The following is a 20,934-nucleotide window of genomic DNA, read 5'->3' as shown; positions in this document are numbered from 1 at the left end:
TCTTTTCATTTTCATTCCCTTAGGGATACGTGCCATGAACTCTTGGGACACGTGCCTCTACTTGCTGATCCCAAGTTTGCGCAGTTTTCACAAGAGATAGGACTTGCTTCACTGGGAGCATCTGATGAAGATGTTCAGAAATTAGCCACTGTGAGTCAAAATCTTTTTGTGGCATGTTCTATTATCTGTCCTCCTCTTTGGCTGACGAAGTGATGTGCATTGTCTTATTACAGCTGACTGCATTTTCAGGTTGCAGATGACTATGATGTGACAATCACAGAGCTTTAGGTATTTTTCCGTTGTTTTTAATAAGAGTAAAGCTGAACACACTAGTCTTCAGGGATTCAGTTTTACTTTTTATGTGCAATAACCACCAATTTTCAGGGCTAGCTGAAATAGATTTTGTCTACTTTAAGGTGCTGAAAACAAGTAAGCAAGGTAATTTTGAAAAAAAACCCAACCAAAACCCAAAAATCCAACATTTTGGTGTGTGCTCTCAGCTCTACACTGTTAGCTTTTCCACAGATGGCCACTTCAGCTCTTAGCACTGCTATTTCTGTACTCCCTCTTCTATTTTGCAGCTGTTCACTGTGTTGTGGCGTGTGATGGATTTTGAGATGATGTTGCATCCTTGCTACTGCTGCTGTTGGAGAATATGTAGCTACTAAGGCAAGGCTGCACAGCAGTAGATCTAGGCCTAGGTCAAGTCCCTCAGCCAGTGGCTGTGAGATGGATTTTATGCTGCATCAAATGAGGCACGTGCCAGTAGACAGTGTGAACTGAAAGGGGCTACATGTTAGAGATGTTAGATGCTACTGACCACCCAGCTGGAGCCTTCTTGGCCCTCGTGTGAGGGACCCTCAGGTTGCACTGAAGAGCCCTGTCAGGTTGCCAGGACTCTGAGTTCCTGCCCACCTGTCAGCCCTGCTATATTGCCGTTTCCAAATAACTCGTATACAGCCCTTTGGTGACCCCGGTCTATGCCACTGGCTCTGTTCAGTTGCTTTAACTTACTGTATGCTTCCTTTTGTGGATCCTGTTAAAACTAATGCTGCAAATAATTTAATGAACTATATTGTATTAAAAAAACCAACTCCATATTTAAATGTTTTATCTCATTAAAACCTCCATGACAACCAGCAAAAGAATTGGTTACTTTAAATCTTATGCAGCATACTACCGCTTCTCTACATGAGAAGTGCAGTTGGGATATAAAGGGTTGGAAATAATTTGGACACAGTGTTGAAGGCAGATTCAAACCAGGTTCAATTAACTGTAATAATTTTGATGCAGTGGCTTAGAGTCCCATCTGCTGAAAAAGGAGTTTGTACCCATTTATTAGCTTTTTCTCCCAGACTCCTCCGGAAGCGGCCACCAAATTTATTTAATCAAATAGGCCTTACTTCTTAGTTAGACAGGCTTGATGTCTTGCTTATGGCCAGTTCGTCTCACATGCTTCAGGGTGTTCCTGGGTTTTCTAATGGGTGTCTACTGAGAAGAAACTGTTGTTTGTATGGAAGAATCACGAAAGTTGTGTGTCTGCACATTTGCAAGAAAGGGACTTAATAGGAAGCAGATCTACCTTGCCACAACCTGCAGCATCAAGAGAAACTAGCTAAGTGGCTGTCCCTGTAGGTACTTTGAGGAAAACAGTATGTCCAAGTCTTTCACCCAGAATAAACTTGGATGACACGGGCTTGTTGCAGAGGACAATGCTGGGACTGGTCTGTCTGGGGAGAGATTAATATAAAGTGACCTCTAAATATTACTTAAATGCTTTTACTCCTCCCCCTCACACTAGTTCCCAGTTATGGCTGACTGCGTCATCTGAACAATGAGCTGCTCCTGAATCACAAAGCCAAAAATAAAAGAAGACAGCTGAATTGCTTTCCCTTATCACACTGAGGAGTTGATACCTGAGTCAAAGTTGATTTCTCCTCCCATGCTGGAAATAGCTCTTTCAGGTGGAAGAGACATTTAGAGAGAAAGTGAAGGCAACCCAGGTGGTGTTATTTTTCGTAGAAGCACAATGAGGGGCTGTACTCCCCTGGGGTAGGTGCTTGACAAATACAGAGATTTTACTTGCCCTAAAATTTGAAATGTAAACAGTTGACTTGAGAGCAAGTAGAAAGAACGTCTCTCAGCAGTGAGGGTGAGGAGGCCAAGAAATTCATTCAGCTGAGCACCAAATGTCACCTGAGGTGCTATTAATTGCCTTTTGCAACATTCGGTCCCATTTCCATCCTAGAGAACAACCAGAGACTGCAGCGAGCTGAAAAATGCCAGCCAAGAGCCTTAACACAGAAAAGCAGTGCAGGTTCCAGTGAGGCAACTTCAAAGGAAAGAGAGAAACAAATGAATGGAGAGAGAACATGCATATTAATGAGCTTGAAGCACTATGCCCAAAGCAAGCTTGCCATTAGCATGACCTGTTTCAAAAGATAGTGACATTAACAGCTGAGCCATTCCGAGGAGGACAATGGCTTTCAGAAGAGAGGAAAACACCTCTTAGGAATTCAGATCAGAATTGGAAGAATTATTACAGGTGATTTTGTCATCTTTCACTGTGTTCTGCTTTCAAAAGCCACCACATATCAGCCTTGATAGAACTGCTCTTTGTGCCCCATCAGTCCTGAGCTGCAAAGGAAACCTCCTTGTATTTTTGTCCCTGCAGAGCTGACACCGTGGTTGTAGAGCAAGCTGTAGCCTGGTCCCTGGACAGACTAGAAGTGTTTGCTAAATTGCACTTAGTCACATCTGTGCAGCCCCACTGAGGGCAGGGATTAAATAAGAGAGCATTGTAGAGGCCCTAGTGCTAGCCAGCTGGAGGGGGAAGAATGGCTGCAGGGTAAGAGGGTTGAAGAGGAAGGATGTGAGCTCCCGTCATCCTCCTCTTTGAGTCTGGTAGTCAGATTGGAGAAAGGAATGGCTTCTGCTCCTTTTTAAACTTAAGCATTCTTACCCTGAGAAGTGGAATAGTGAAAGAGCCAAGCAACTGTCTTTGCAGTGTTTTTTTGAGAGGTGCAGTTTCCTTTGCTGTGTTTAAAGGGAGTAAGAAAGAGGGAAGACACAAAAAAAATTGACTGAGAGATACATTACTGAAACAAAACAAAATATTTGCACAATCTGCTTTTTTGCTTGTAGTGTGGTATAATGCGGTTACTAGTTGAGGAAATACAATATTGCCCATGCATGTCTGGGTGCTAATTATTATCATCATCATCCCTAATGTCTTGTGCTAGTCTGTGTGACTTTCTAAAAATGCATTTGAGTTGATTTTTCAAGCATGCCTGGTCTTTCTACTTTCACATAGCACAAAAATAAACAAAGACTGTCTTTTCTGCTTACCTATCAAACTATAAGCTGTAGGGAGGATTTGACATGAGGTGTTTTCAACTAATTTGTATAATATATCATTTACAACACATTTAACAGCACATAACGTAAGGTTTTGTCAGGAAAATTGTAAAAAAATAGACGTCAGTTTACATTTCAGTGTTACCTTGTAATTTGTGGACTTGGGAGCCAGAGAGCTGCTGTCTTGTAAAGCTGCAAGTTGATAAGCAGGATCCTGTCTCTCTTGCTAATGGCAGAAATGACTCCCAGCTCCTGCTGAGTTGTTTCAGCGCAGCTCAAGTTGCCACTTTGTGATGCAGCGTGTATAGGATGTGTTTGTGTATATAAAATTCAGGGGCACACATTAACTGGTGGTGATTCAGAAAAGAGGAGTTTAGCAGAGTGTTTATGGTTTGTATGCAGTTTATCATCAAATCTTTCCGCTCAAGAATTTGACCATTAGGGACTAATTAGTCACACTAAGTTGTGGTTTGTTTTTTTTTTTCCCCTCCCAGTGGTTTCTTACTGGAAGTTATGTTTAAAGCTTCAATTCTCTAGAACTGTAAAATTGTCACCTTTTAATCTTTCTTGATACTTGTTCTTGTATTTTAACACTGTGGGACAGTAGAAATCAAGGAATTTATCTTGTTTTTGCTAGCCTTTATGCAGAAAAACACAATAGGGACCTGCTTCTGGATTTCAAGGAATTGTGCGTGATGAGGTCTTGTAAATGCATTTCAGGCTTGTTATGAATCTAAACATTGTACCGTGCTTGGATGATGACTGAAGCCACTGGTTTATTTCTAAAGCTGACTTTCATTTATCTGTATATGTATGACAAACAAAATAGCTTAGATATATAGGCTGGCGTAAAAAATAATATTCAGAACAGCCTCTCTGGGAGAAGTCAGTGGTAATTCACGTGAGTTTAGTTACTTGTGTTCTTTCAGGATCTACGTTATCTGGTCTTGTTGGCTTCATTCTAGTTCTTCCCCCACGCTGAACAACTGCCACATAATTCAGGACAATTACACTTTATGTTTGCTGAGGAGATAACCAGGATGGAAGAAACGGGAGCATTGCAGATAAAGACTTGAGTTGCATTTGGTAACTTCAGGTAGACACAGCCTTCGTGGTCTCACTAGACAGAGCAGGCTGTTGCAGTCTCTCATCTTCACAAACAACAGATTAGATTTCCCAGAGGGGCTATTGATAGTGCTAGGCCGTAAGTACAGCTTGTGAACTGGATTACTGTTTTCCTCCATGAATGAAGAAATGCTGCTGAGAAGAAAACTACGAAAATATTTGAGATTTTGAACATTCCCACTGTGCATCTGGAAAATCAAGACTGCTGGAATGTTTTTCATTTATATTTACAAAATGACAGACAGTGAACTAAGCACTGTGGTAAGGGTGTGATCAGCTCCCCTGCTGAAGATATTCTGACGTATAAAAATAATTAAGTATTGGCCAACTGAAACCTGGTATTTTAGCCCAAGAGCTATGGCATTCACTGAGTGTATTGACGTTTAACATTCAAATCTCTGCTCGGTTTTTTTCCTGTATCCTAATTGTGTGCCATGATTGTGTGACGAATGCCAAGAGTGAGCACTGCAAGTACCCTAAGTCCAGTGGTGACATAATGGAGTTTCTTGCAAAGGAGTCTCTTCCAGCTACGCCTGTAGTTAATGAATAAAGGAGCTGCAGCATGGAGAGCTGTGCACGGATATGATTTAAAAACTGCTTGGGTAAATTCTGATGGACTGACAGGAGACATATGAAATTACTTTTGTTTGGGATGTGTGTCACTTAGGGAAGATGAACCGATTCCCAGGGTAAAAGCTAGGGCTATAAAGCTGAAATCGGATATGATGGATCACTATAGCCAGACATTGTCCTGCCACACAACATGACACTGGAAATAACTGTGATCCGTATTGTTCATCAGTAGATGGCCTGGGCTATGTTCCTGACTTTGACCAGGCAAAAAAATCCATATGTGGATGTATTTGGAAATTGCCCAAGTGCAAAACTTGAAACCTATACAAGTAGCAGATGAGAAAGCTGGTGAAACCTTGTGCCTCTCTTAATTATTACAAAGTTACACAGGTCTGTTTGAATCAGGAGAGAAGGACAACTTACTCATGGATTACTTTCCTTTGATTGGTGAGGTGTCCCTGGGCTCACTGACTGCTACTCTAAAAGCATGCCCTAATTTGTGGGTTTGCTCTGCGTAATGTTCTACAGGAATTAATAACAGGTAGTGGTCTCCATTTTTTAAGGGTTTCTTTCAGCAATACTTTTTGATAAACTAGATGAAGCGCTGATGTCAAGTCCTTCCTACAGTATGCGTAATCAAATAGGTAAGCAGAAAAGATAGTACATATATCACAGAACAGGGCTAAAGAGGAAAAAACCTTCTAGATTCCAGGGATCAATATTTATTATTTTAGAATACTGCAGTGTTCCCCTGCAGTGCATTTTCACGGTCATCACGTCAGAGATTCATGGTACAAGAATGAAATCTCAGTAGCGGTACCTAACTAGCTTTGTAGCTCAAAACCAAATGGTTCTGTACTACATGTAAATAAGCTACCAGTCCAGAGAAGTTACTACAGGGAGAATTTGAAGAGTTCTGTTGCTAAAATGAGAGCAAACGCTCAGTGTCTTCTGCAGGAATTGTGATGGTTTGTTGAGGCCTTTGTGTTCTGGGTTTGGAGAGAGTCTGTTTCCATGTTCGGCCTCGAAGAATTGCTGTGCTGGTCCGGCCACATGGCTGGTCCCTTGAGCCCAAGTGCAGTCATAAATAGCTGCTTAGGAGGCATGTAAGAACAGGATGAGCACGTCTGGTTCTTTTCAAATGCTTTCCAAGTTTCTGACCATTCAGAAACTTGGAGAACTCTTGAGCCAAATGTGTTTTTTTATGTATTTAATTATTCTGAATGGATTTCTGTCCAGAGACAGCTGTTTATCTTAGAAGATGTGTAAATTTTTAGTACAAGCAGTAACTTCGGCAAAGAGCTCTATGGCTCAGCTATTCACTGTCGGTGAGCTGTTGTCTTCTGTTGTTTTTAACCTGATTCCTACTAGCTTTTTTGTATTTGAAGAGAGAACGATCGAATCATGCCGCTATGCCATCATGACTTTACAGAATTGTTCCATTGTCTCCCTTCGTTGTCTCCTTTTCTGGATTGAAGAGCAATCATTTGTTCAGTTATTCATCGTGTGGAAGATGCTCTGTAACTTTGAGCGTGTTATTCCTTCCCCGAACCCTTTCCACCTTTCCAGCTAGAACTGGAAAAGAAAGAGAGAAGATACCTCAATCACCAGGCTGGGGAGTGGGATAAATGAGCAATTCGAGCCCTAGTCTGAGTTTTGGTCAAGAGCAGCACTGTGGAGTTAAGCCAGTTTGGGATGTGCTTGCTATAGAAGTGGGGGCCTTTTGTATGGCAGGAAGAGAGGACCTGATGTTGTAGAGCTGACAGGGTTTGCTGCTTAGGGACAGGAGCAATGGGCTGCATGCAGGAGGGAAGGAGGATTCAGCGGATCCGTTTTTGTCAACCAGCATTGCTATTCAAGGATACGAGTCCCCGCAGTTTCTGATCAGCAGGAAGTACAAAGGGGCGATTCTGCTGCTGCAAATTCTGTGAGGGAGTGGGAGAAGTAATTTAGATGATGGAGAAACTGTGTGTCAGCCACTGCAGTGAAGGTGGGGAGCTGGACTACTGAAGTTGGAATTTTGGTGTGGTTGCCTGTTTGTTTGTTTGTTTTGTTTTTTTTTGTTTGTTTGTAGAGAGTGGTATAAAATAATGCTTTGCAAAACCTTTTAAAGTACAAACCTCCTGCTTTAACTAGTTTTTGGGCCAAGTAGGTCAACGTAGGCCATGTTACATCAGGAAATGAAACGTTTTGTGCTTTGTACTGTGTCACTCAAGAACGTGAAGGAGGGTTCACCTGTTACTATGAGGGTGCCCAGTTGGTCAGGTCAGTGACCGGCTTCTTGGGAGGATCTCAAGTTGCCCTAACAGTTAAAATTTGGCACTCACAAGTAACTAGTGTTGTTCTATAACGCACTTGTATGTTTGTATGCTTGCGCTCAGCCCTGTAATGGGGGAGCTGAATGCAAGAGAGAACTAATTTGACTTAATTGGGAGCAGGGAATGAATTAGAAATTTTGCTGTAGAAATAATATAGCTTCTTTTAGACAGGATGTTGTTTATGAAGATCAAGCCCTAAGCAGTTAGAAGCACTAAAGCAAAAGCCTCTAATAAAATAACAAATTACAGCCAGACACTGGATTTGTTTTTATTTCTTGTAGCATTATGTTTCCAAAAGTGGTTAGATCATAATCTGTGAGGTTACTGAACTGCAAATGCAAATTTACATGCACACGAGTAATACATTTTGACATGTAGGTTAACAAGAGAATGGTGCAAATTTCACACAGCACTGGCTTGCTAATTACGTTTGTTTATTTTCAGAAGAAACTTCATTTTCATTAAGAAATTGCAGATTCTGCAATAGTAATCTTTGCTGGTAGTTCAATAGCTCACACTCTAAACGCGTGCTCTGCCGCAACAGCAATGAAAGTGAGCCTCAAAAAAAGAGCTTAGGAAGAATTTGTGGAGTTTGGGAGTGTGTGCAAATGGCAAGCATCTACCATTTTGGTGTTGGATACGGTTGAGATGGGTTGAGGAATAGATGGAAGGAGTCTATGAATTTTGGTAGGGTTTTTTTTTCATATTTGTTTTCTCTTTTGACCTAGAGTAGGAAATGTATTACCAAAAAGGCATAAAGTGTAATTTATAGAACATATGTAACTGGGACAAAAGAAAGGACCCTGCATAAGCTTCCAGTGAGCAACAGCAGCACAAGCATTTTGGGTAGCAACTACAAACAAAGCACATAAGTTACAGGAATAAAGGTTTAAATAAAGAAAACAGGTGGAACAAAGCAGTAGAGGAAAGGTTTGGAATATATTGCTACTGCTGTTCCTGACTGCCCCTGTGCTTTCACTGATATGTTGAAGGAAAGAGATAATCCCAGGCTCTGTGTAGGTATCATTCATACTGACACTGCTATGCTTACTTTTCTTTGCTTATAGCACATACATGTGAAGCTCACTTTGTAAAATACATTCATATACAGTCCAGAACTGCAAGGGTCTCAAGCTGCTAAAGCTTTATTTGTGTACCACAGTACGCCCCATACTATGTTAAGCATTCTCAGAGGAAAATATAGGTGTTGAAGCAAACTAACAAAGCAAATTTTATAATGCTCCTTGTTTTTTCTGTCGTGTTTGTTTACATACTTAAATCTGTAAGATTCTGTAACACAGAGTGTTAATTATTTGAGTCATTTGTATGAGATGTGTAGATCCTCCGGCAGCTGCACACAGGTGTATGGGGAAGTAAAGGAGTTCAGCACATGGCAACTCATTTCAGCCATGCCTAGGTCTCACTTAGGGCCGAGGGGATGTCCGTGCTGTGGGTGCACAGGTGGAGGAGTTGGCTTTATCCATGCTTTCTACAGAGTCAGAGCAGCTGAGGAGTGCTGTGCAAAAGAAGTTTTCATGCCTGCAGGTGGGGTTCTCCTGGGAGCTGCTCCCTGAACGCAGCTGCCCGGTTGCCTGGCTGGGACCTGCGGTGCTGCCGGGGTGGGCCACCTACAGGTTCCCCTCCCTCAGGGACCCATGCACCCTCCTGTGCCACGCAGTGCCACCACGGACGTGACCCTGCACACCTGGCCCTCCTCTGGGGGGTTGGTGGGCCCATCTGGAGAAGAAAGCCAGGAGATTTGGCTTTCAGGCAGAAACCAAAGCAGTTCTGTGTACTGAAGTAAGTCCTCAAAGCATGCACTTCTCTTTTTATTGTCTGGAGTATTTTAGTGAATAATTTTTCTTCCGGAAGGGACATTCATACATGTAGCTACTATGCATGACCCAAATACCATCTTCTGGAAAGAATCTTAAAATTCTTGATTGTACAGAGCTGAAAAGACCCAAACTTAATATTCACAACTATGCACTAATCTGGATTGTTTTAAATACTGGCTCGAGAACTGAATGTACAGCATGTGTTCAGTCTAATTCTCTCATCCATCATGTTCCTGGGTATTTTCTTTGTATGCACAGATAAAAGTATGGAAGTAAGATGAAATATGGCTGGTATCCATAAAGAGCTAACTATGCCTAGGGCTTAATTGCTTAATGCTGCAGCTTTGGAAGTGGTTCTCGTGCCTGTTGTCATCTTTCTATCAGATGGCATCAAAGTGCTGGATGGAATATGGTCCCATAAATTTTTAATTGAGATATTTTTGGGTGATCTACCATAATGATTTTGTAAGTATAGCTTAATTATATATTTATAGGTCCAAGTCTGACACCACAGCAGGCCAAGGGGAGGCTTGCCATTGCTTTCAATGAGTTTAGGCCTGTGGGCTAAATACTACCTTAATTTCCATGTATACGGTCTCCTAAAACTCAATAGGGTTGTACACATGTAAATGAAAGTAGGAGTTGTTGCTGTAAAATTATTGTTAATCATTTACTTGCCAAAACCTGTTGTTTAGGAATATGGGTTTCTGCAGGGAAAGAATTGACTCTGCCAGACACGTGATTTTGCAGTTGTGGCTCTTTCTCTGTCCAAACCAAACTCACGTGGTGTAGTATGTAACAAATGCTGTTAGCTACTTCTTAGAGCTGGCTGGCAGCCTTAGGTTATTGTATAAAGTTTTTTTTTCTTTATTGACAATTTTGGAAACCTGAGAGCCCTGTTGAAGGGCCTCGTATCTGTTAATTTTGGTTCTTTTGGTTTGATTCCAGCTGTGGCTGAAGCTGTCGCAGTGCAAGGTCAATAGAACATCAGTGTGATGGTGCTGTTTCAGGCATGCTTTGAACAACCCCTCCACTTCCTCAAGCTGTTTGTTAGGTTTGGGATTTTGCTTTTGCAGCAGACAAAGCATTAGTTTTGACAAGATAACCTTTTTTCAGTTAGCATCTGTAAGTTTTGTATTTTCTGTACCTTATAGAGAACATTCTATAGATCATCATTGTGGCATTGACAAAGATAGTGACTACTAGTAGTGCTAGATAAAACAATTTGAGCTTTTTCAAGACGTGCTGGAAAGAGTGGGTACTCTCAGATTATTCTTTTTTCCCCATAAAACATACTGTTCTTTTTCTAAAGGATTTTCCTGTAATTGTTACCATTACAACAGTTTGACTATATAAAAGTGGCTAAAATTATAGTTTAACCAGACATACGTTTCTAGAATGTAAACACCTTTATAGGATTAATTTTTCAACTTTGAATAAACATACTAGCTTATGAGCAGATCCATATTATACATCAGCAATGAATTTAGGACCTATTCGTGCCCAGAAAACTTGCATATCAGAGGGACCCTGATCACTAGTTATGATTTCAGAGTGATCTTCACGTTTGGTAAGTCACTCCTAGACCACAACCACTGTGAATTCCTTGGACTTCGGTACAGCGCAGAACTGTGATCTCTCTGCTCACAGGTACTTTGCTCAGTATAACTTTTTCCCACCTTACTGGATACGTGTTCATGGGATTTGCTTTGTGTTCACAGACTTCTGGCAGGTAACTCAATGGTGACTCAGTTGACTACTCTGTAGTTATGATAGATTCATTTTACGTGCCTTTGCTGCTGAAAAGCAGGGAGCTACAAGGAGATGCTCAACTGTACTTGCAAAAGATTTTGTTTGGGGCTGTGAAAAACATCTTCCATTTGGATATATTTATAGTAGCAAAATTAATAGATATTTAAAATTCCCTGAGCTACTTCTCTTTGATCTGTCTGTCAGCTTGACATGAATAGAACTTACAATCTGGGTTGATGCCTACTATCGTTTTTTTGCAAGGCAGGTTAAGCAAATGCATTAAGAGCCACAAAAGCTTTTGGGAGTCCCTTTGCATTTATGTGATTAAAAGAACATTGAGTTTAAATGTGGTGTTGCTGTTGGAAACTGTGATGTTTGAAAACAAGTCTCAGCTATTAAATCCATTTTCAGTAAAGAGATGCAAGAAGTTAATTTTCTTTTTTAAATGTTTAGAAAATTCCTGTGGGTGCTGTTGTTTTTGGAAGTTAGTTCTACCCTTTTTTTGCTCCTGAAAAATAAATTTGAAGTGTATATGACTGCAAAGAAATAGTGCATTTGTTCCTTGAAATAAGAATGTAAAAACTTAGCTGGCCAGTTGTTGCCGTCTCTTCAGTGTCTTTCAGCCCTCACAATTTCAGGGCTTGCATAAGTTCTGAGATCCTTCCAGCTCCAGGAGGCTGCCTCCCTTCCTGAAGATAGGACTTACCCTCATTAGCAGATATATTAGGACTTTTGCTGCTGATTGTGTACAGAAGAACCTTACACCCTTCTCAGCTAAAATGTCATGGGAGGCTCAGTGACTCTTCTCCATCGCTCCCTGCAGTGCAGTTGCCATATGCAGTAATTGACCTGGCAGTTAGGTGGGACGCAGCCTGCTCCAGGGAGTGGCATCATGAGAAGCACCACATGCGTCTGGTGCCTTCCCCAGGGGAATGCCCGTCAGGGAGGATGCTGGGGGTCTGTCTCTTGGCTGGCCAAGGATAGTTATTAAAGAGGCCTTGCCACCCGCGGTAATTAATGCTGACAGTGGACTGGCATAGGGCGGTGATTCATTAAACTCCCTGCTTATAAAATAAGGATTGCCTGTACTGTGTTTTGTTCTTACACCTTTGCTTCTTGTTAATCTGTGGATTTACCTTACCAGTCTACCAAAAACTTCTCCCAGATAAGTGGAAGAGGCTCCAGTGCCAGTTTTCCCCTTATGTGGTTTCCTTAGAGCGTGGCATCACGTTAAAAAGGACAGACTCTGCCTGCCCAGCCTGAAGAGATTTTCGTGGTATTTCAGGGAGTGCTGCAACTTCATGCCTTCTCTTCTGAGTCTCCTTCTTAGCGTGCTTGCTGAGAAATGGAAGTTGGTCTTTTTAGAGAAGGGTAAAACTATGTTGGGCCAGTGCTGAGGTCTACAGGTAACTGTGGGAGATGGGTCCTGAGGGCTGGGCTAGGCTTTTGTAGAGATGCTGGCTCTGGATGCCAGAGGAGGAAAAGTGTCTGAAGTTGTTCTTGCCGGTTCTCTGGGTGTTCTTCTAAGCAATGCAGTTCACAATTGGAACAACAGTCCTAGAGTTGATGGCTCCCCATAAAATGGGCATGCTGTCAGGTGAAGGACAGCTAAATGATCTCTTGTATGTGTATTTGTTTCAGATTCTGCTCTTGCTTGGGTCATGCCAACCTGTCAGTGTTCAAGTCCCTGGCTGTTTGCTAGAGGGGTCATACTCTCCAAGCTGTAGCATAAGCCACAGTGCTAAGGGAGGGCTTCTGGGGTGCCAGCCCTTGCCCGTGTAATGTATAAAATCAGGACTGTTCTTGCTTTCATAGGTTTTGTTAACACAAACTCCTCATTTGAAAGAGTAGCAGGACAAAGATCTGGCAAACAGGAACAGCAGAGCCCTAAAGACAGTCTTTGCTTGCAGCCAGTGAATTGTGAAGGATCATGGTAGATCAGGTGTGTCACATGAGGCAGCACAGATTGAAGACTGTGGTTAAACAGTCCCAGCTAACATGTCGGAAGACCTGACTGTGCCTCTTACATTAACTGTGTGAAATCTCTAGATGTCTGAAATTTGAAGCAACAGCTTGCAAAAGAAACGAGCAAATACTCACTTTGGCTACCACAGGGACCGCTGAACATGAATTCACATTACATGTTGTAAAATAAAGTGGAAAGGGAATGGCTCATTATTGCACATCATTTGTTCTAATAATTCTGTATGAAATTAATAAACCTTAAACCCCCAGGTTTTAGAAGTTGTTCAAGATAAGAGTCAAATGATAGGGAAGGGTAAATAGGAAGGGTAAAGCACTGGGGCTTCGATGCCTTATGTTTAACGAATGATCTAAGCAGCAGTTCATAGTTTCATCTCCTCAGCTGCATATTAACCTGCAGCACTGTTAGTTAATTATGTTGAAGAAAATAGGAGTTCTTTCTGTGAGAGCTGAGCAGGTTGAGGCAAGTGTGCTTCTGTGGGAGTGATTTTTCACATCATCTCTGTGAGCACTAGCTTTGGTGGAGGGGAATTGCTGCCTTGCCAGGAAACACTGGCCTTTTACACAGAAACACTTTCTGATTAAGTGTTGAGGTTCCCGATCCTGCAGCTCCAGGGGTCTCCAAGGTTTTCAACTGAGAGGGGTGGACAGACACCATCTTTGTGCAGAGCAAGACTGAATTCAGATTATTTAGGAGTAATTCAAATGTGCAGTGGGAGATCCAGTGGCTCCAGCTCTGTGGGAAATAACTTCTTTTGGAGTGGCAGCAGCAGAAAGATCCCAGAGGTGCTTCATCCTCCATTCTCTCTGCCCACTCTTTAGAGTAGCAAGAGGGCCTCCTTCCTCTGAGAATGGACAGAAGAATGACACATTCTCTCAAGAGACACAAAGATGTTAGTAGGAATGTCCTCTAGATCTTATGGATTGCATCTGCAAGGTAGGCAACTGCCATATGCGTTGTCTTGGCTGTGCTCCCCAGTGTTGGAGTTACGGAGTTACATCCTTACTGATACCACTGTAGCGTTGTGTTGCTTGAGCTACGTTTTCTGCTTCCTCACAAACTCAGGATGGTAGTTTTGATTGCCATTATGAGTTTTTCTCCAGATACTGCTGAAAAAAGAAACATATAATTTCAAAGTATTCACAAGGGGTTAAGCCCCACTGTGCTCACTATAGTGCATGCTTTCTCTGAGCATGTCGAGCCTCTTCCTTAGAGGAATTTGCATATAGTGATACTGTGTACTGTGAGTGTCAACAGAAATGGGAAGGCTGGTGCGCGTCTATCCCCGCGTGCTCTAATGAGCGGCTCAACATTTACTCAAACTTCTGTTTATAAAGAGATTGTTCCAGGCATTCACCCTTAGTGAAAGGTCTGAATGCAAAGCAGTCAGATGAGGGGGAAAAGGAGAATATTGTTAAATATATAAGCTTTGAAATCCCCAAAGGAAGCCTCATTTCAGTGAGCCTAAATACATTTCAAAGTGGCAGACTAAACAAAATACTTCAAGGAGGTAACTCTGAAAAATTAAACTTTGTTTTCTTATTTAGAAATGCTGTTGGTTGTGAATAGGGTCACTGCCTTTGTTGGAGGTAGGCAAATCATCTATAATGAAAGACTTAGCCATTGAATTTTACTTCTTTTCTGCTTTTGATCTATTCACAAGCTCATCATGAGATTTATTTGTTGTTCAAAAGTCTCCCTGCATTTCTACTCAATAATGTTCCCACATGAATAGCTGTCAAATAGCCGGGATTGCTTGATGTTTGGACTCCAACATTGGGCTGTACTGGCTAGTTGCCTGGGTTACCTGTGTTACATCTGTCTTTCTTTTAGTGGAGCATTCTTGATACTACTCAACAGACTGTGAATTTTGAATAATTCAGTCAAATGTGAGATGCCAGCTGGTTTTTTTTTTGGTGACTATTGATATCTCTGAGACTGAAAAATAAGCGACTATTCACAAATCTATTTGCGCCAGCTCTGAATGAAGAAAGAAAGCGCAAATGGAATTGACGACACCTCTGAATCAATATTTGCTTGCAACTTGAGCAGCTCTTACAGGGGGAAAGAACACACCTTTACTTCATTAATTCTTAGGATTAATTTCTAACAACGGGATTTTTGAAAGTCAGTTGTGTATAACTATCTTCTTACAAGATAATTACAACTATATGAGAGCGCTAATCTCTAGGTGAATAATTTTAGAGCTAAAATATCAAAGATTTCCTGCTCTACTAAGGAAAAAGGAATTAATCTTTGCAGATTATGAACATATCACACACATCTGAATTTTAAGAGTGGTCCATTCAAATATCCTTTGAAATAATAAATGCAGTAGAAAAGAGGTCAAGATGTTTTCTTAAGGTTATTTATTTGGCACTGGTCTTGCAAGTATTTACACACATTAGTAGTTGTATTGTCTTCATTGCAACTAATTTTATATATAAATATAAAGTGATTGTTTGTGGTACTGTGTGTCAGCTTGGGGCTGTCGCTCCATCCCATTAGAAGCTCCTGTAGTGGTGAATATTCCTGCTCACGTGCTAGTATTGCAGTCATGCAGTTACTCAGTCCTTCCTTCTTCCCCCTTGCGACAGGGAGTGCAAGTGAATGAGCTCTTGACATGGTTGGTGTTCTCAGGACTCATCCTGACAACATCTTTACAAGGTGCTTCTAGAGAACAGATAAAATCTCATGTTATACATCATGCTGAAAATTGCCAAGTGAACACAAATACCAGTCTCTAAGCTATACCATAAGAAAACTAAGCGAAGTGGAATGGCTTGAAAGGCCTTTTTATGAACAAGTCAGGTTTTGAAGTACTGACTCTGTGACATTAGCACCCAACACGCTGTACAAGCTCTTTGCACGGGTCCCAGGAGGGAGATTCCCAAATGGAAAATGTGCTGTGAGGAGTAATTTTCAATGCCTTAGAAACCGGTCAGATGAGGAGAGTTGAGCGTATCAGACCTTTCTTCCTGCCTTTGAAAATTTCTGAACACCCTTGAGTGACTTTTTTTTATTATTAGCTTTCATAGGTGTCACTGATTTATTTCTTTCTCTTTTTGGTAGTCCAGTTTATAATGCAGGACAGTACCTGTATTGAAGAATAGACCCGAACATAAAGAACAGACATTGTGTTTACCATGGAGACCAGTCTTGGAGTTTGCCGGGGCGTGATCTTTCCTGTCAATAGTAGGACAACTGATCTGACTCTTACAATCGCACATATACTGGGCCAGAGTAGCTGCCCCAGTGTCTTGTCTCTGACACTGGCAAATGGCAGACATCTGGAGGACAGTGTAGGTCTAAAGCCGTACGGTGGTGATATTTTCCCAGTATACTGCTTTAGTTGCTAATGATTTTTGATTCAGGGGCTCTGAAGGAAGAGATCAGCTATATTAGTATTTAATAGCCCTTAATAGGATTTTCTTTCATGGATCTATTTAATAATTTTTGAGCCCATGTAGACAGTGTTTTGTGAGCATGACTGTATTTCATATATACCATATTTTGGTTAAATAAGTGAAATAAATTAAGATCATATTGTACACTGTTTTGTGCTTCTGGCACAGTCTTGATCATTATATCGATGTCTCTTGGCTTAAAAATTATTTTAAATCCTTCATTTGGCCCTTTGACTCTTCATTTTATTTTGCTGATTTGGCTAGCAGAGCGGCATTTTAGTGGAAGGCTCTTCGAGAATTTATGCAACATGGAAAGAGACCTTTCCTATTTCAAAGCAACTTCCTAGAATAGGTTGTAGCAAAGCCACGCTTCACCCCAAAGATGAGGTGGAACTGGAACTAAAGGGAGATGACAGGATATTGCTGTAGCTTGTAGAGGAATCGCAGGCTGGGACTATGCCAGAGGCGGGTCCAAAATTTGAAATCAGAACACGAGAGCCTGCATGCCTCCATTTGCGCTTGCATTCACCAGCCCACGTGTAACAACAACGAAATAATCAGCCTTCAGGTGAGAATTTAAAAAATGTATTTATCTCAACAGCTATTTCTTTGTTCAGTCATTTCCACTCCAGTGCAGTTATGCTGTATATAATATAGAGTACCACAGTCAGTGTAGTTTACCCTACAAAGAGAGACATATAGTAGGTATTTATGTGTCTGGTCTATAAAAAGTGTGTCTATATAGTTAATATTTAACTTCCTTATCGGTATGCCTCGATGTTGGTAGACTTGAGAGCATGGGTTGCCAAAGCCTGCAGAGTCTCATAATGCATGGAGCTGCCTCTGCGTGTCTGTCTGTGAGTGGGGGGGGGGGGGAATTGTGTGTTGCTGAATAATGATCTGAAGATGGCAGCATTGGGTGAACTATCTCATTTTCTTTGCTAAGGAGAGCTCTCTTAAGTACAGAAATTGTAGTTGTTGCATATGGTGAATTTATCAAACAATCAGCTTTTAATTTGAAGGGCTTTTATTATTGCTATAGCTTAATGCCACTGGTTAGTAGTAGGCAGACATATTTTATCATCTGGTCATTTTGTATGCATTTTATTTGAGTTCATTATACTGAGAGTGCAAGTCTTATCAATACTGAAGATAGGCTCTCATCAGCAAGTGTTGGCTTATAAATATGGCTTCCTTTTATAATAATAATAATAATAATAAATTTTCAACTTAAGTAAAAAGAAAAAAAAGCTTGCTCTGTGTGTGCTGTCTATCCATCAAGGAGGAAGTGAAATCGAGGTCTCCCTCTGTCTTGTGAACACCCTACCTCTGGGCAGCAGGGATTGCTCTCTCCTCTGCCAGTGTCAGCTCTCAGCCTTCTGCCCCTTCCTTCCCTGTGACTGCACGTCCTCAGGGAAGTGGAGAGCGTTACTTTTCCCTCCCTCCACTGCCCTTATAGATTGCCGAGTGGGCATTCTCCTGGAAGCAGCATGACATCGGTTTGGTCCTCCTCAGCCTGAGGAAGGTCTACAGTAAAGGTGTCCCACATATGGGGGCAGAGTCATAGCTGCTCTTACAGATCTATAACAGGCAAACACCAGACCCCCCCCTTTTTAGTCGTCGTTGGTTTTAAGAATGAAAATGACTGAGATCACTGTGTTTTTTCAGGAGCCCAGTCCTGCTGTGTCTCTGTTGGGATGTTTGTGTTCAAGGGTGTTAAGAACCACTACAGTATGGGTTCTTTTAAGAGAGCTGAGGGGGAGGGGGGGAATTAAAAGCTGTTAGTGGATTTAAGTGTGAAGCTGAGTGGTTCATTGCTGGCAGTGGCAGCAGGGACAGAACCAGGACTGTAGCCTCCTGACGGTTTTTCTGGCAAAATATTTAGGCAGGGAAGCTAAGTTTGTACTCTTCTTGGTGGTAGGTCTCTCAGCTTCACTCATCGCTCCTGCAGTGATGCCTTTGTCATTTTGTGCATCTGACTGTTCCTGAGATGTCTCATTTGGAAACTGGTTGTTTTAGCCTTCCTCTTAAGTGGTAACATCACCTCGTTGCATCTAATGAAAAAATGTATGCTAACTTGGCTTATTCAACTCAATGGCAAAGCCAGAGGTGGAACTTTGATTTTTTTTGTTTGACGATGTTGTGATTTCACCTCCTCTTGTGGTTATCTGTGCCTTTGACTGCTGCGGTGGAATCTGATTCAAGACATTTGAAGTCACTACAACCTTTCCTTCTTCCCAGCTGACTTAGCAGGTTTGGATCAGACAGAGGGCTCATGTTTTTATTCTTTTTTATTACACCCTTCTACATAGTGCCATGCTGCACAAATCACTAGCTCTACAGGAACTTTTATGAGAGGCAGAGAAATGAATCATTTCTCAATTTCTAAACATTTGTTGAACTTGAGAGAGCTGTTAATTTTTGCTCTTTTGCATTTAGTATGATACTCAGCCTGGAAGAGTAGGGGTTTTAAGGAGGAAATGGGCAAAACCCCCCCCGTTGTGTTAGGATCCTTTCTCAAGTTATTCAGAAAAACTTAAGGTTTAGTACCAAATACTGGGTTGTTTCTTATGCTAAATTAATATTTTCTGCAAAGACCTATAAATCTGTTAGGTTCAGTGGAGTTATGTCTCTTTGAACAAAAACTGAAATTGGCACATAATGTAATATACAAAAATACTGCATACAGATACATACACACATACCTATATACGTGTGTGTGTTTAAGTTAGAAATCAACTTCTTAAAACCTTCATATGTGGACATAGTTACTAACTTAATCTCATGTGTTCGAACGAACATCAAAAAGCAATCTTGATGTGTCATAACAAAACCAGACTAAAACTCAGTACCGTAGGAGCAGAAGTGACTGTCTTCTTTTGCATGTACAGTGGGCTGGCTATCTGTACTTCTTACGGTCTTCCGAACATATCACTTTGTTGGGTGGATGCGGCAAAGTTAGATATAGTACTGTTACGCTGATTTAGCACATCCCTTTCACAGCTTCTCATCAGTTTTACAGCTCAGATGTGTTACTTGATTGAATGTAGATCTAAAGAACAACTGTAATGGACTGGTCAAGTGAACGCATTTGACTGACTGTAGTTTTCTTTCTGTAATTTAAGAAGCCAAGTGGCGTATTGGTTCTTCATTTATGACAGAGTAAAAGCTAGTGAAGACTAAGGCCTTGGCTCAAGAAGGCTCTTAAGCACGTACATATAAGTAAGTTCATTCTAACTCAAGACAGCACTTAAATACGTGCCAGGCTTTAAAATGGCATCAGCTTGATCTTACCGCTGAGTGCTCTGAACTAGATCTCAGGCATTTTCAGAGGTTCCTAGACAGGCAGACCAACTGCCTTGTAGGATTTTATTTTAAGGCACTTCATATATTTCAGAAAGTTCAAAAAATCTCTGCAGATTACTATTGGTGCCTTTGATATCTAAATGAACTTGCTTGTCTGTTCCTAACTGGCCATTCCTGCGAACTGCTTGGGTACCCAGAAAAAAGCAGAATCTGACATTTTTGTGCAAATCTCCCTTACTACAGAACATGACATTTAAAGTACTTAGCAGTAATAACATGCTTTATCTGAATTTATATTAAAGACATGAAATTCTGAAGAAGTGGGGCTATCAAGTGAATATGGTACCAACTGTAATGGCTGAAGTGCCTGTTTGCAACTACACTGTATGTATCTGTATATCTCTGTATTTTACAGTGCTATTTTTTTACGATTGAATTTGGCCTTTGCAAGCAAGAAGGACAGCTACGTGCTTACGGGGCAGGACTTCTGTCTTCTATTGGCGAATTAAAGGTATGTGCCCTTAAAGCAGAATCAACTTTCTTTTAATCTTAACAAAGTAATAGTTGGATGCAAATAACTTGCAAATAACAGTTAAAGTTCTCAAGATAAAAAGCTTACTTTAAAAATGTGATATTGACTTAAAATCTGTGTTTGAAATATCAGCTGGCACTTGAAGCGTGAAATGGATTTGTAAGGACTGAAGTAATGAAGCAACTATAAATTACAAAACTTATTTCTGTTTGAATGCTGGACTTGAAGTACATGCCTATGTGACAGTACCTAGAGCCCTATTCTTACAAAGGTGAAAGTGTTTAACCTTGCGTGATGTGAGTAGTTGTAGTGGATCATTTATTGCCTCTTTTTATGCCTAGAAAACATAGGAACAAGCAAAAGGTATTTTGTCACAAGTGTAGTATTTTGGGACATAATACATGTCTCTGTTGGTAAGATGGGAGGGAAGGGGAAGGAGAGGGAAGAGTACCATGTTCTGGGACCCAGATGAACTCCTGGCAGCTTTTTAGGTAAACATTTGGTTTTAGGAAGCATATATAGAATAGTATTTACAAACTGTTTTGCAATATATCTGCTGTTTATTTGTGTTTAAATGTCTTCCCACCCTCCTGGGCTGGCTTTCTGTGAGCTACCTGGCAGTTTAAAAGAAGCATCTCAGTCTTTTTGCTGTTTGTTTCACCTGTAGCTGAGAGTGTTCATGGGGAAGCTCGTTAGTCAAATTGCTATTCTTTCATTAATAGAAAAAAGGTTGAATAAAATT

The 20,934-nt window shown here is 41.1% G+C and overlaps 1 protein-coding gene across 1 annotated transcript in view; it reads left to right on the top strand.

Annotated features, from left to right (window-relative positions):
• Positions 1-20,934, top strand: part of TPH2 (tryptophan hydroxylase 2) — a 50,940-nt gene that overhangs the window by 22,382 nt on the left and 7,624 nt on the right. Inside the window, exons 8-9 of the mRNA XM_054216926.1 lie at positions 24-150; positions 20,076-20,171. Of these exons, the coding sequence (XP_054072901.1) occupies positions 24-150; positions 20,076-20,171 (223 nt within the window). The remainder of the gene's footprint in view (positions 1-23; positions 151-20,075; positions 20,172-20,934) is intronic.

This window comes from Rissa tridactyla, chromosome 1 (genome assembly GCF_028500815.1).
Source record: "Rissa tridactyla isolate bRisTri1 chromosome 1, bRisTri1.patW.cur.20221130, whole genome shotgun sequence".
Taxonomy (NCBI): domain Eukaryota; kingdom Metazoa; phylum Chordata; class Aves; order Charadriiformes; family Laridae; genus Rissa; species Rissa tridactyla.
Note: the sequence above shows the minus strand (reverse complement) of the source record. Positions and strands in the feature narration are given on the sequence as shown.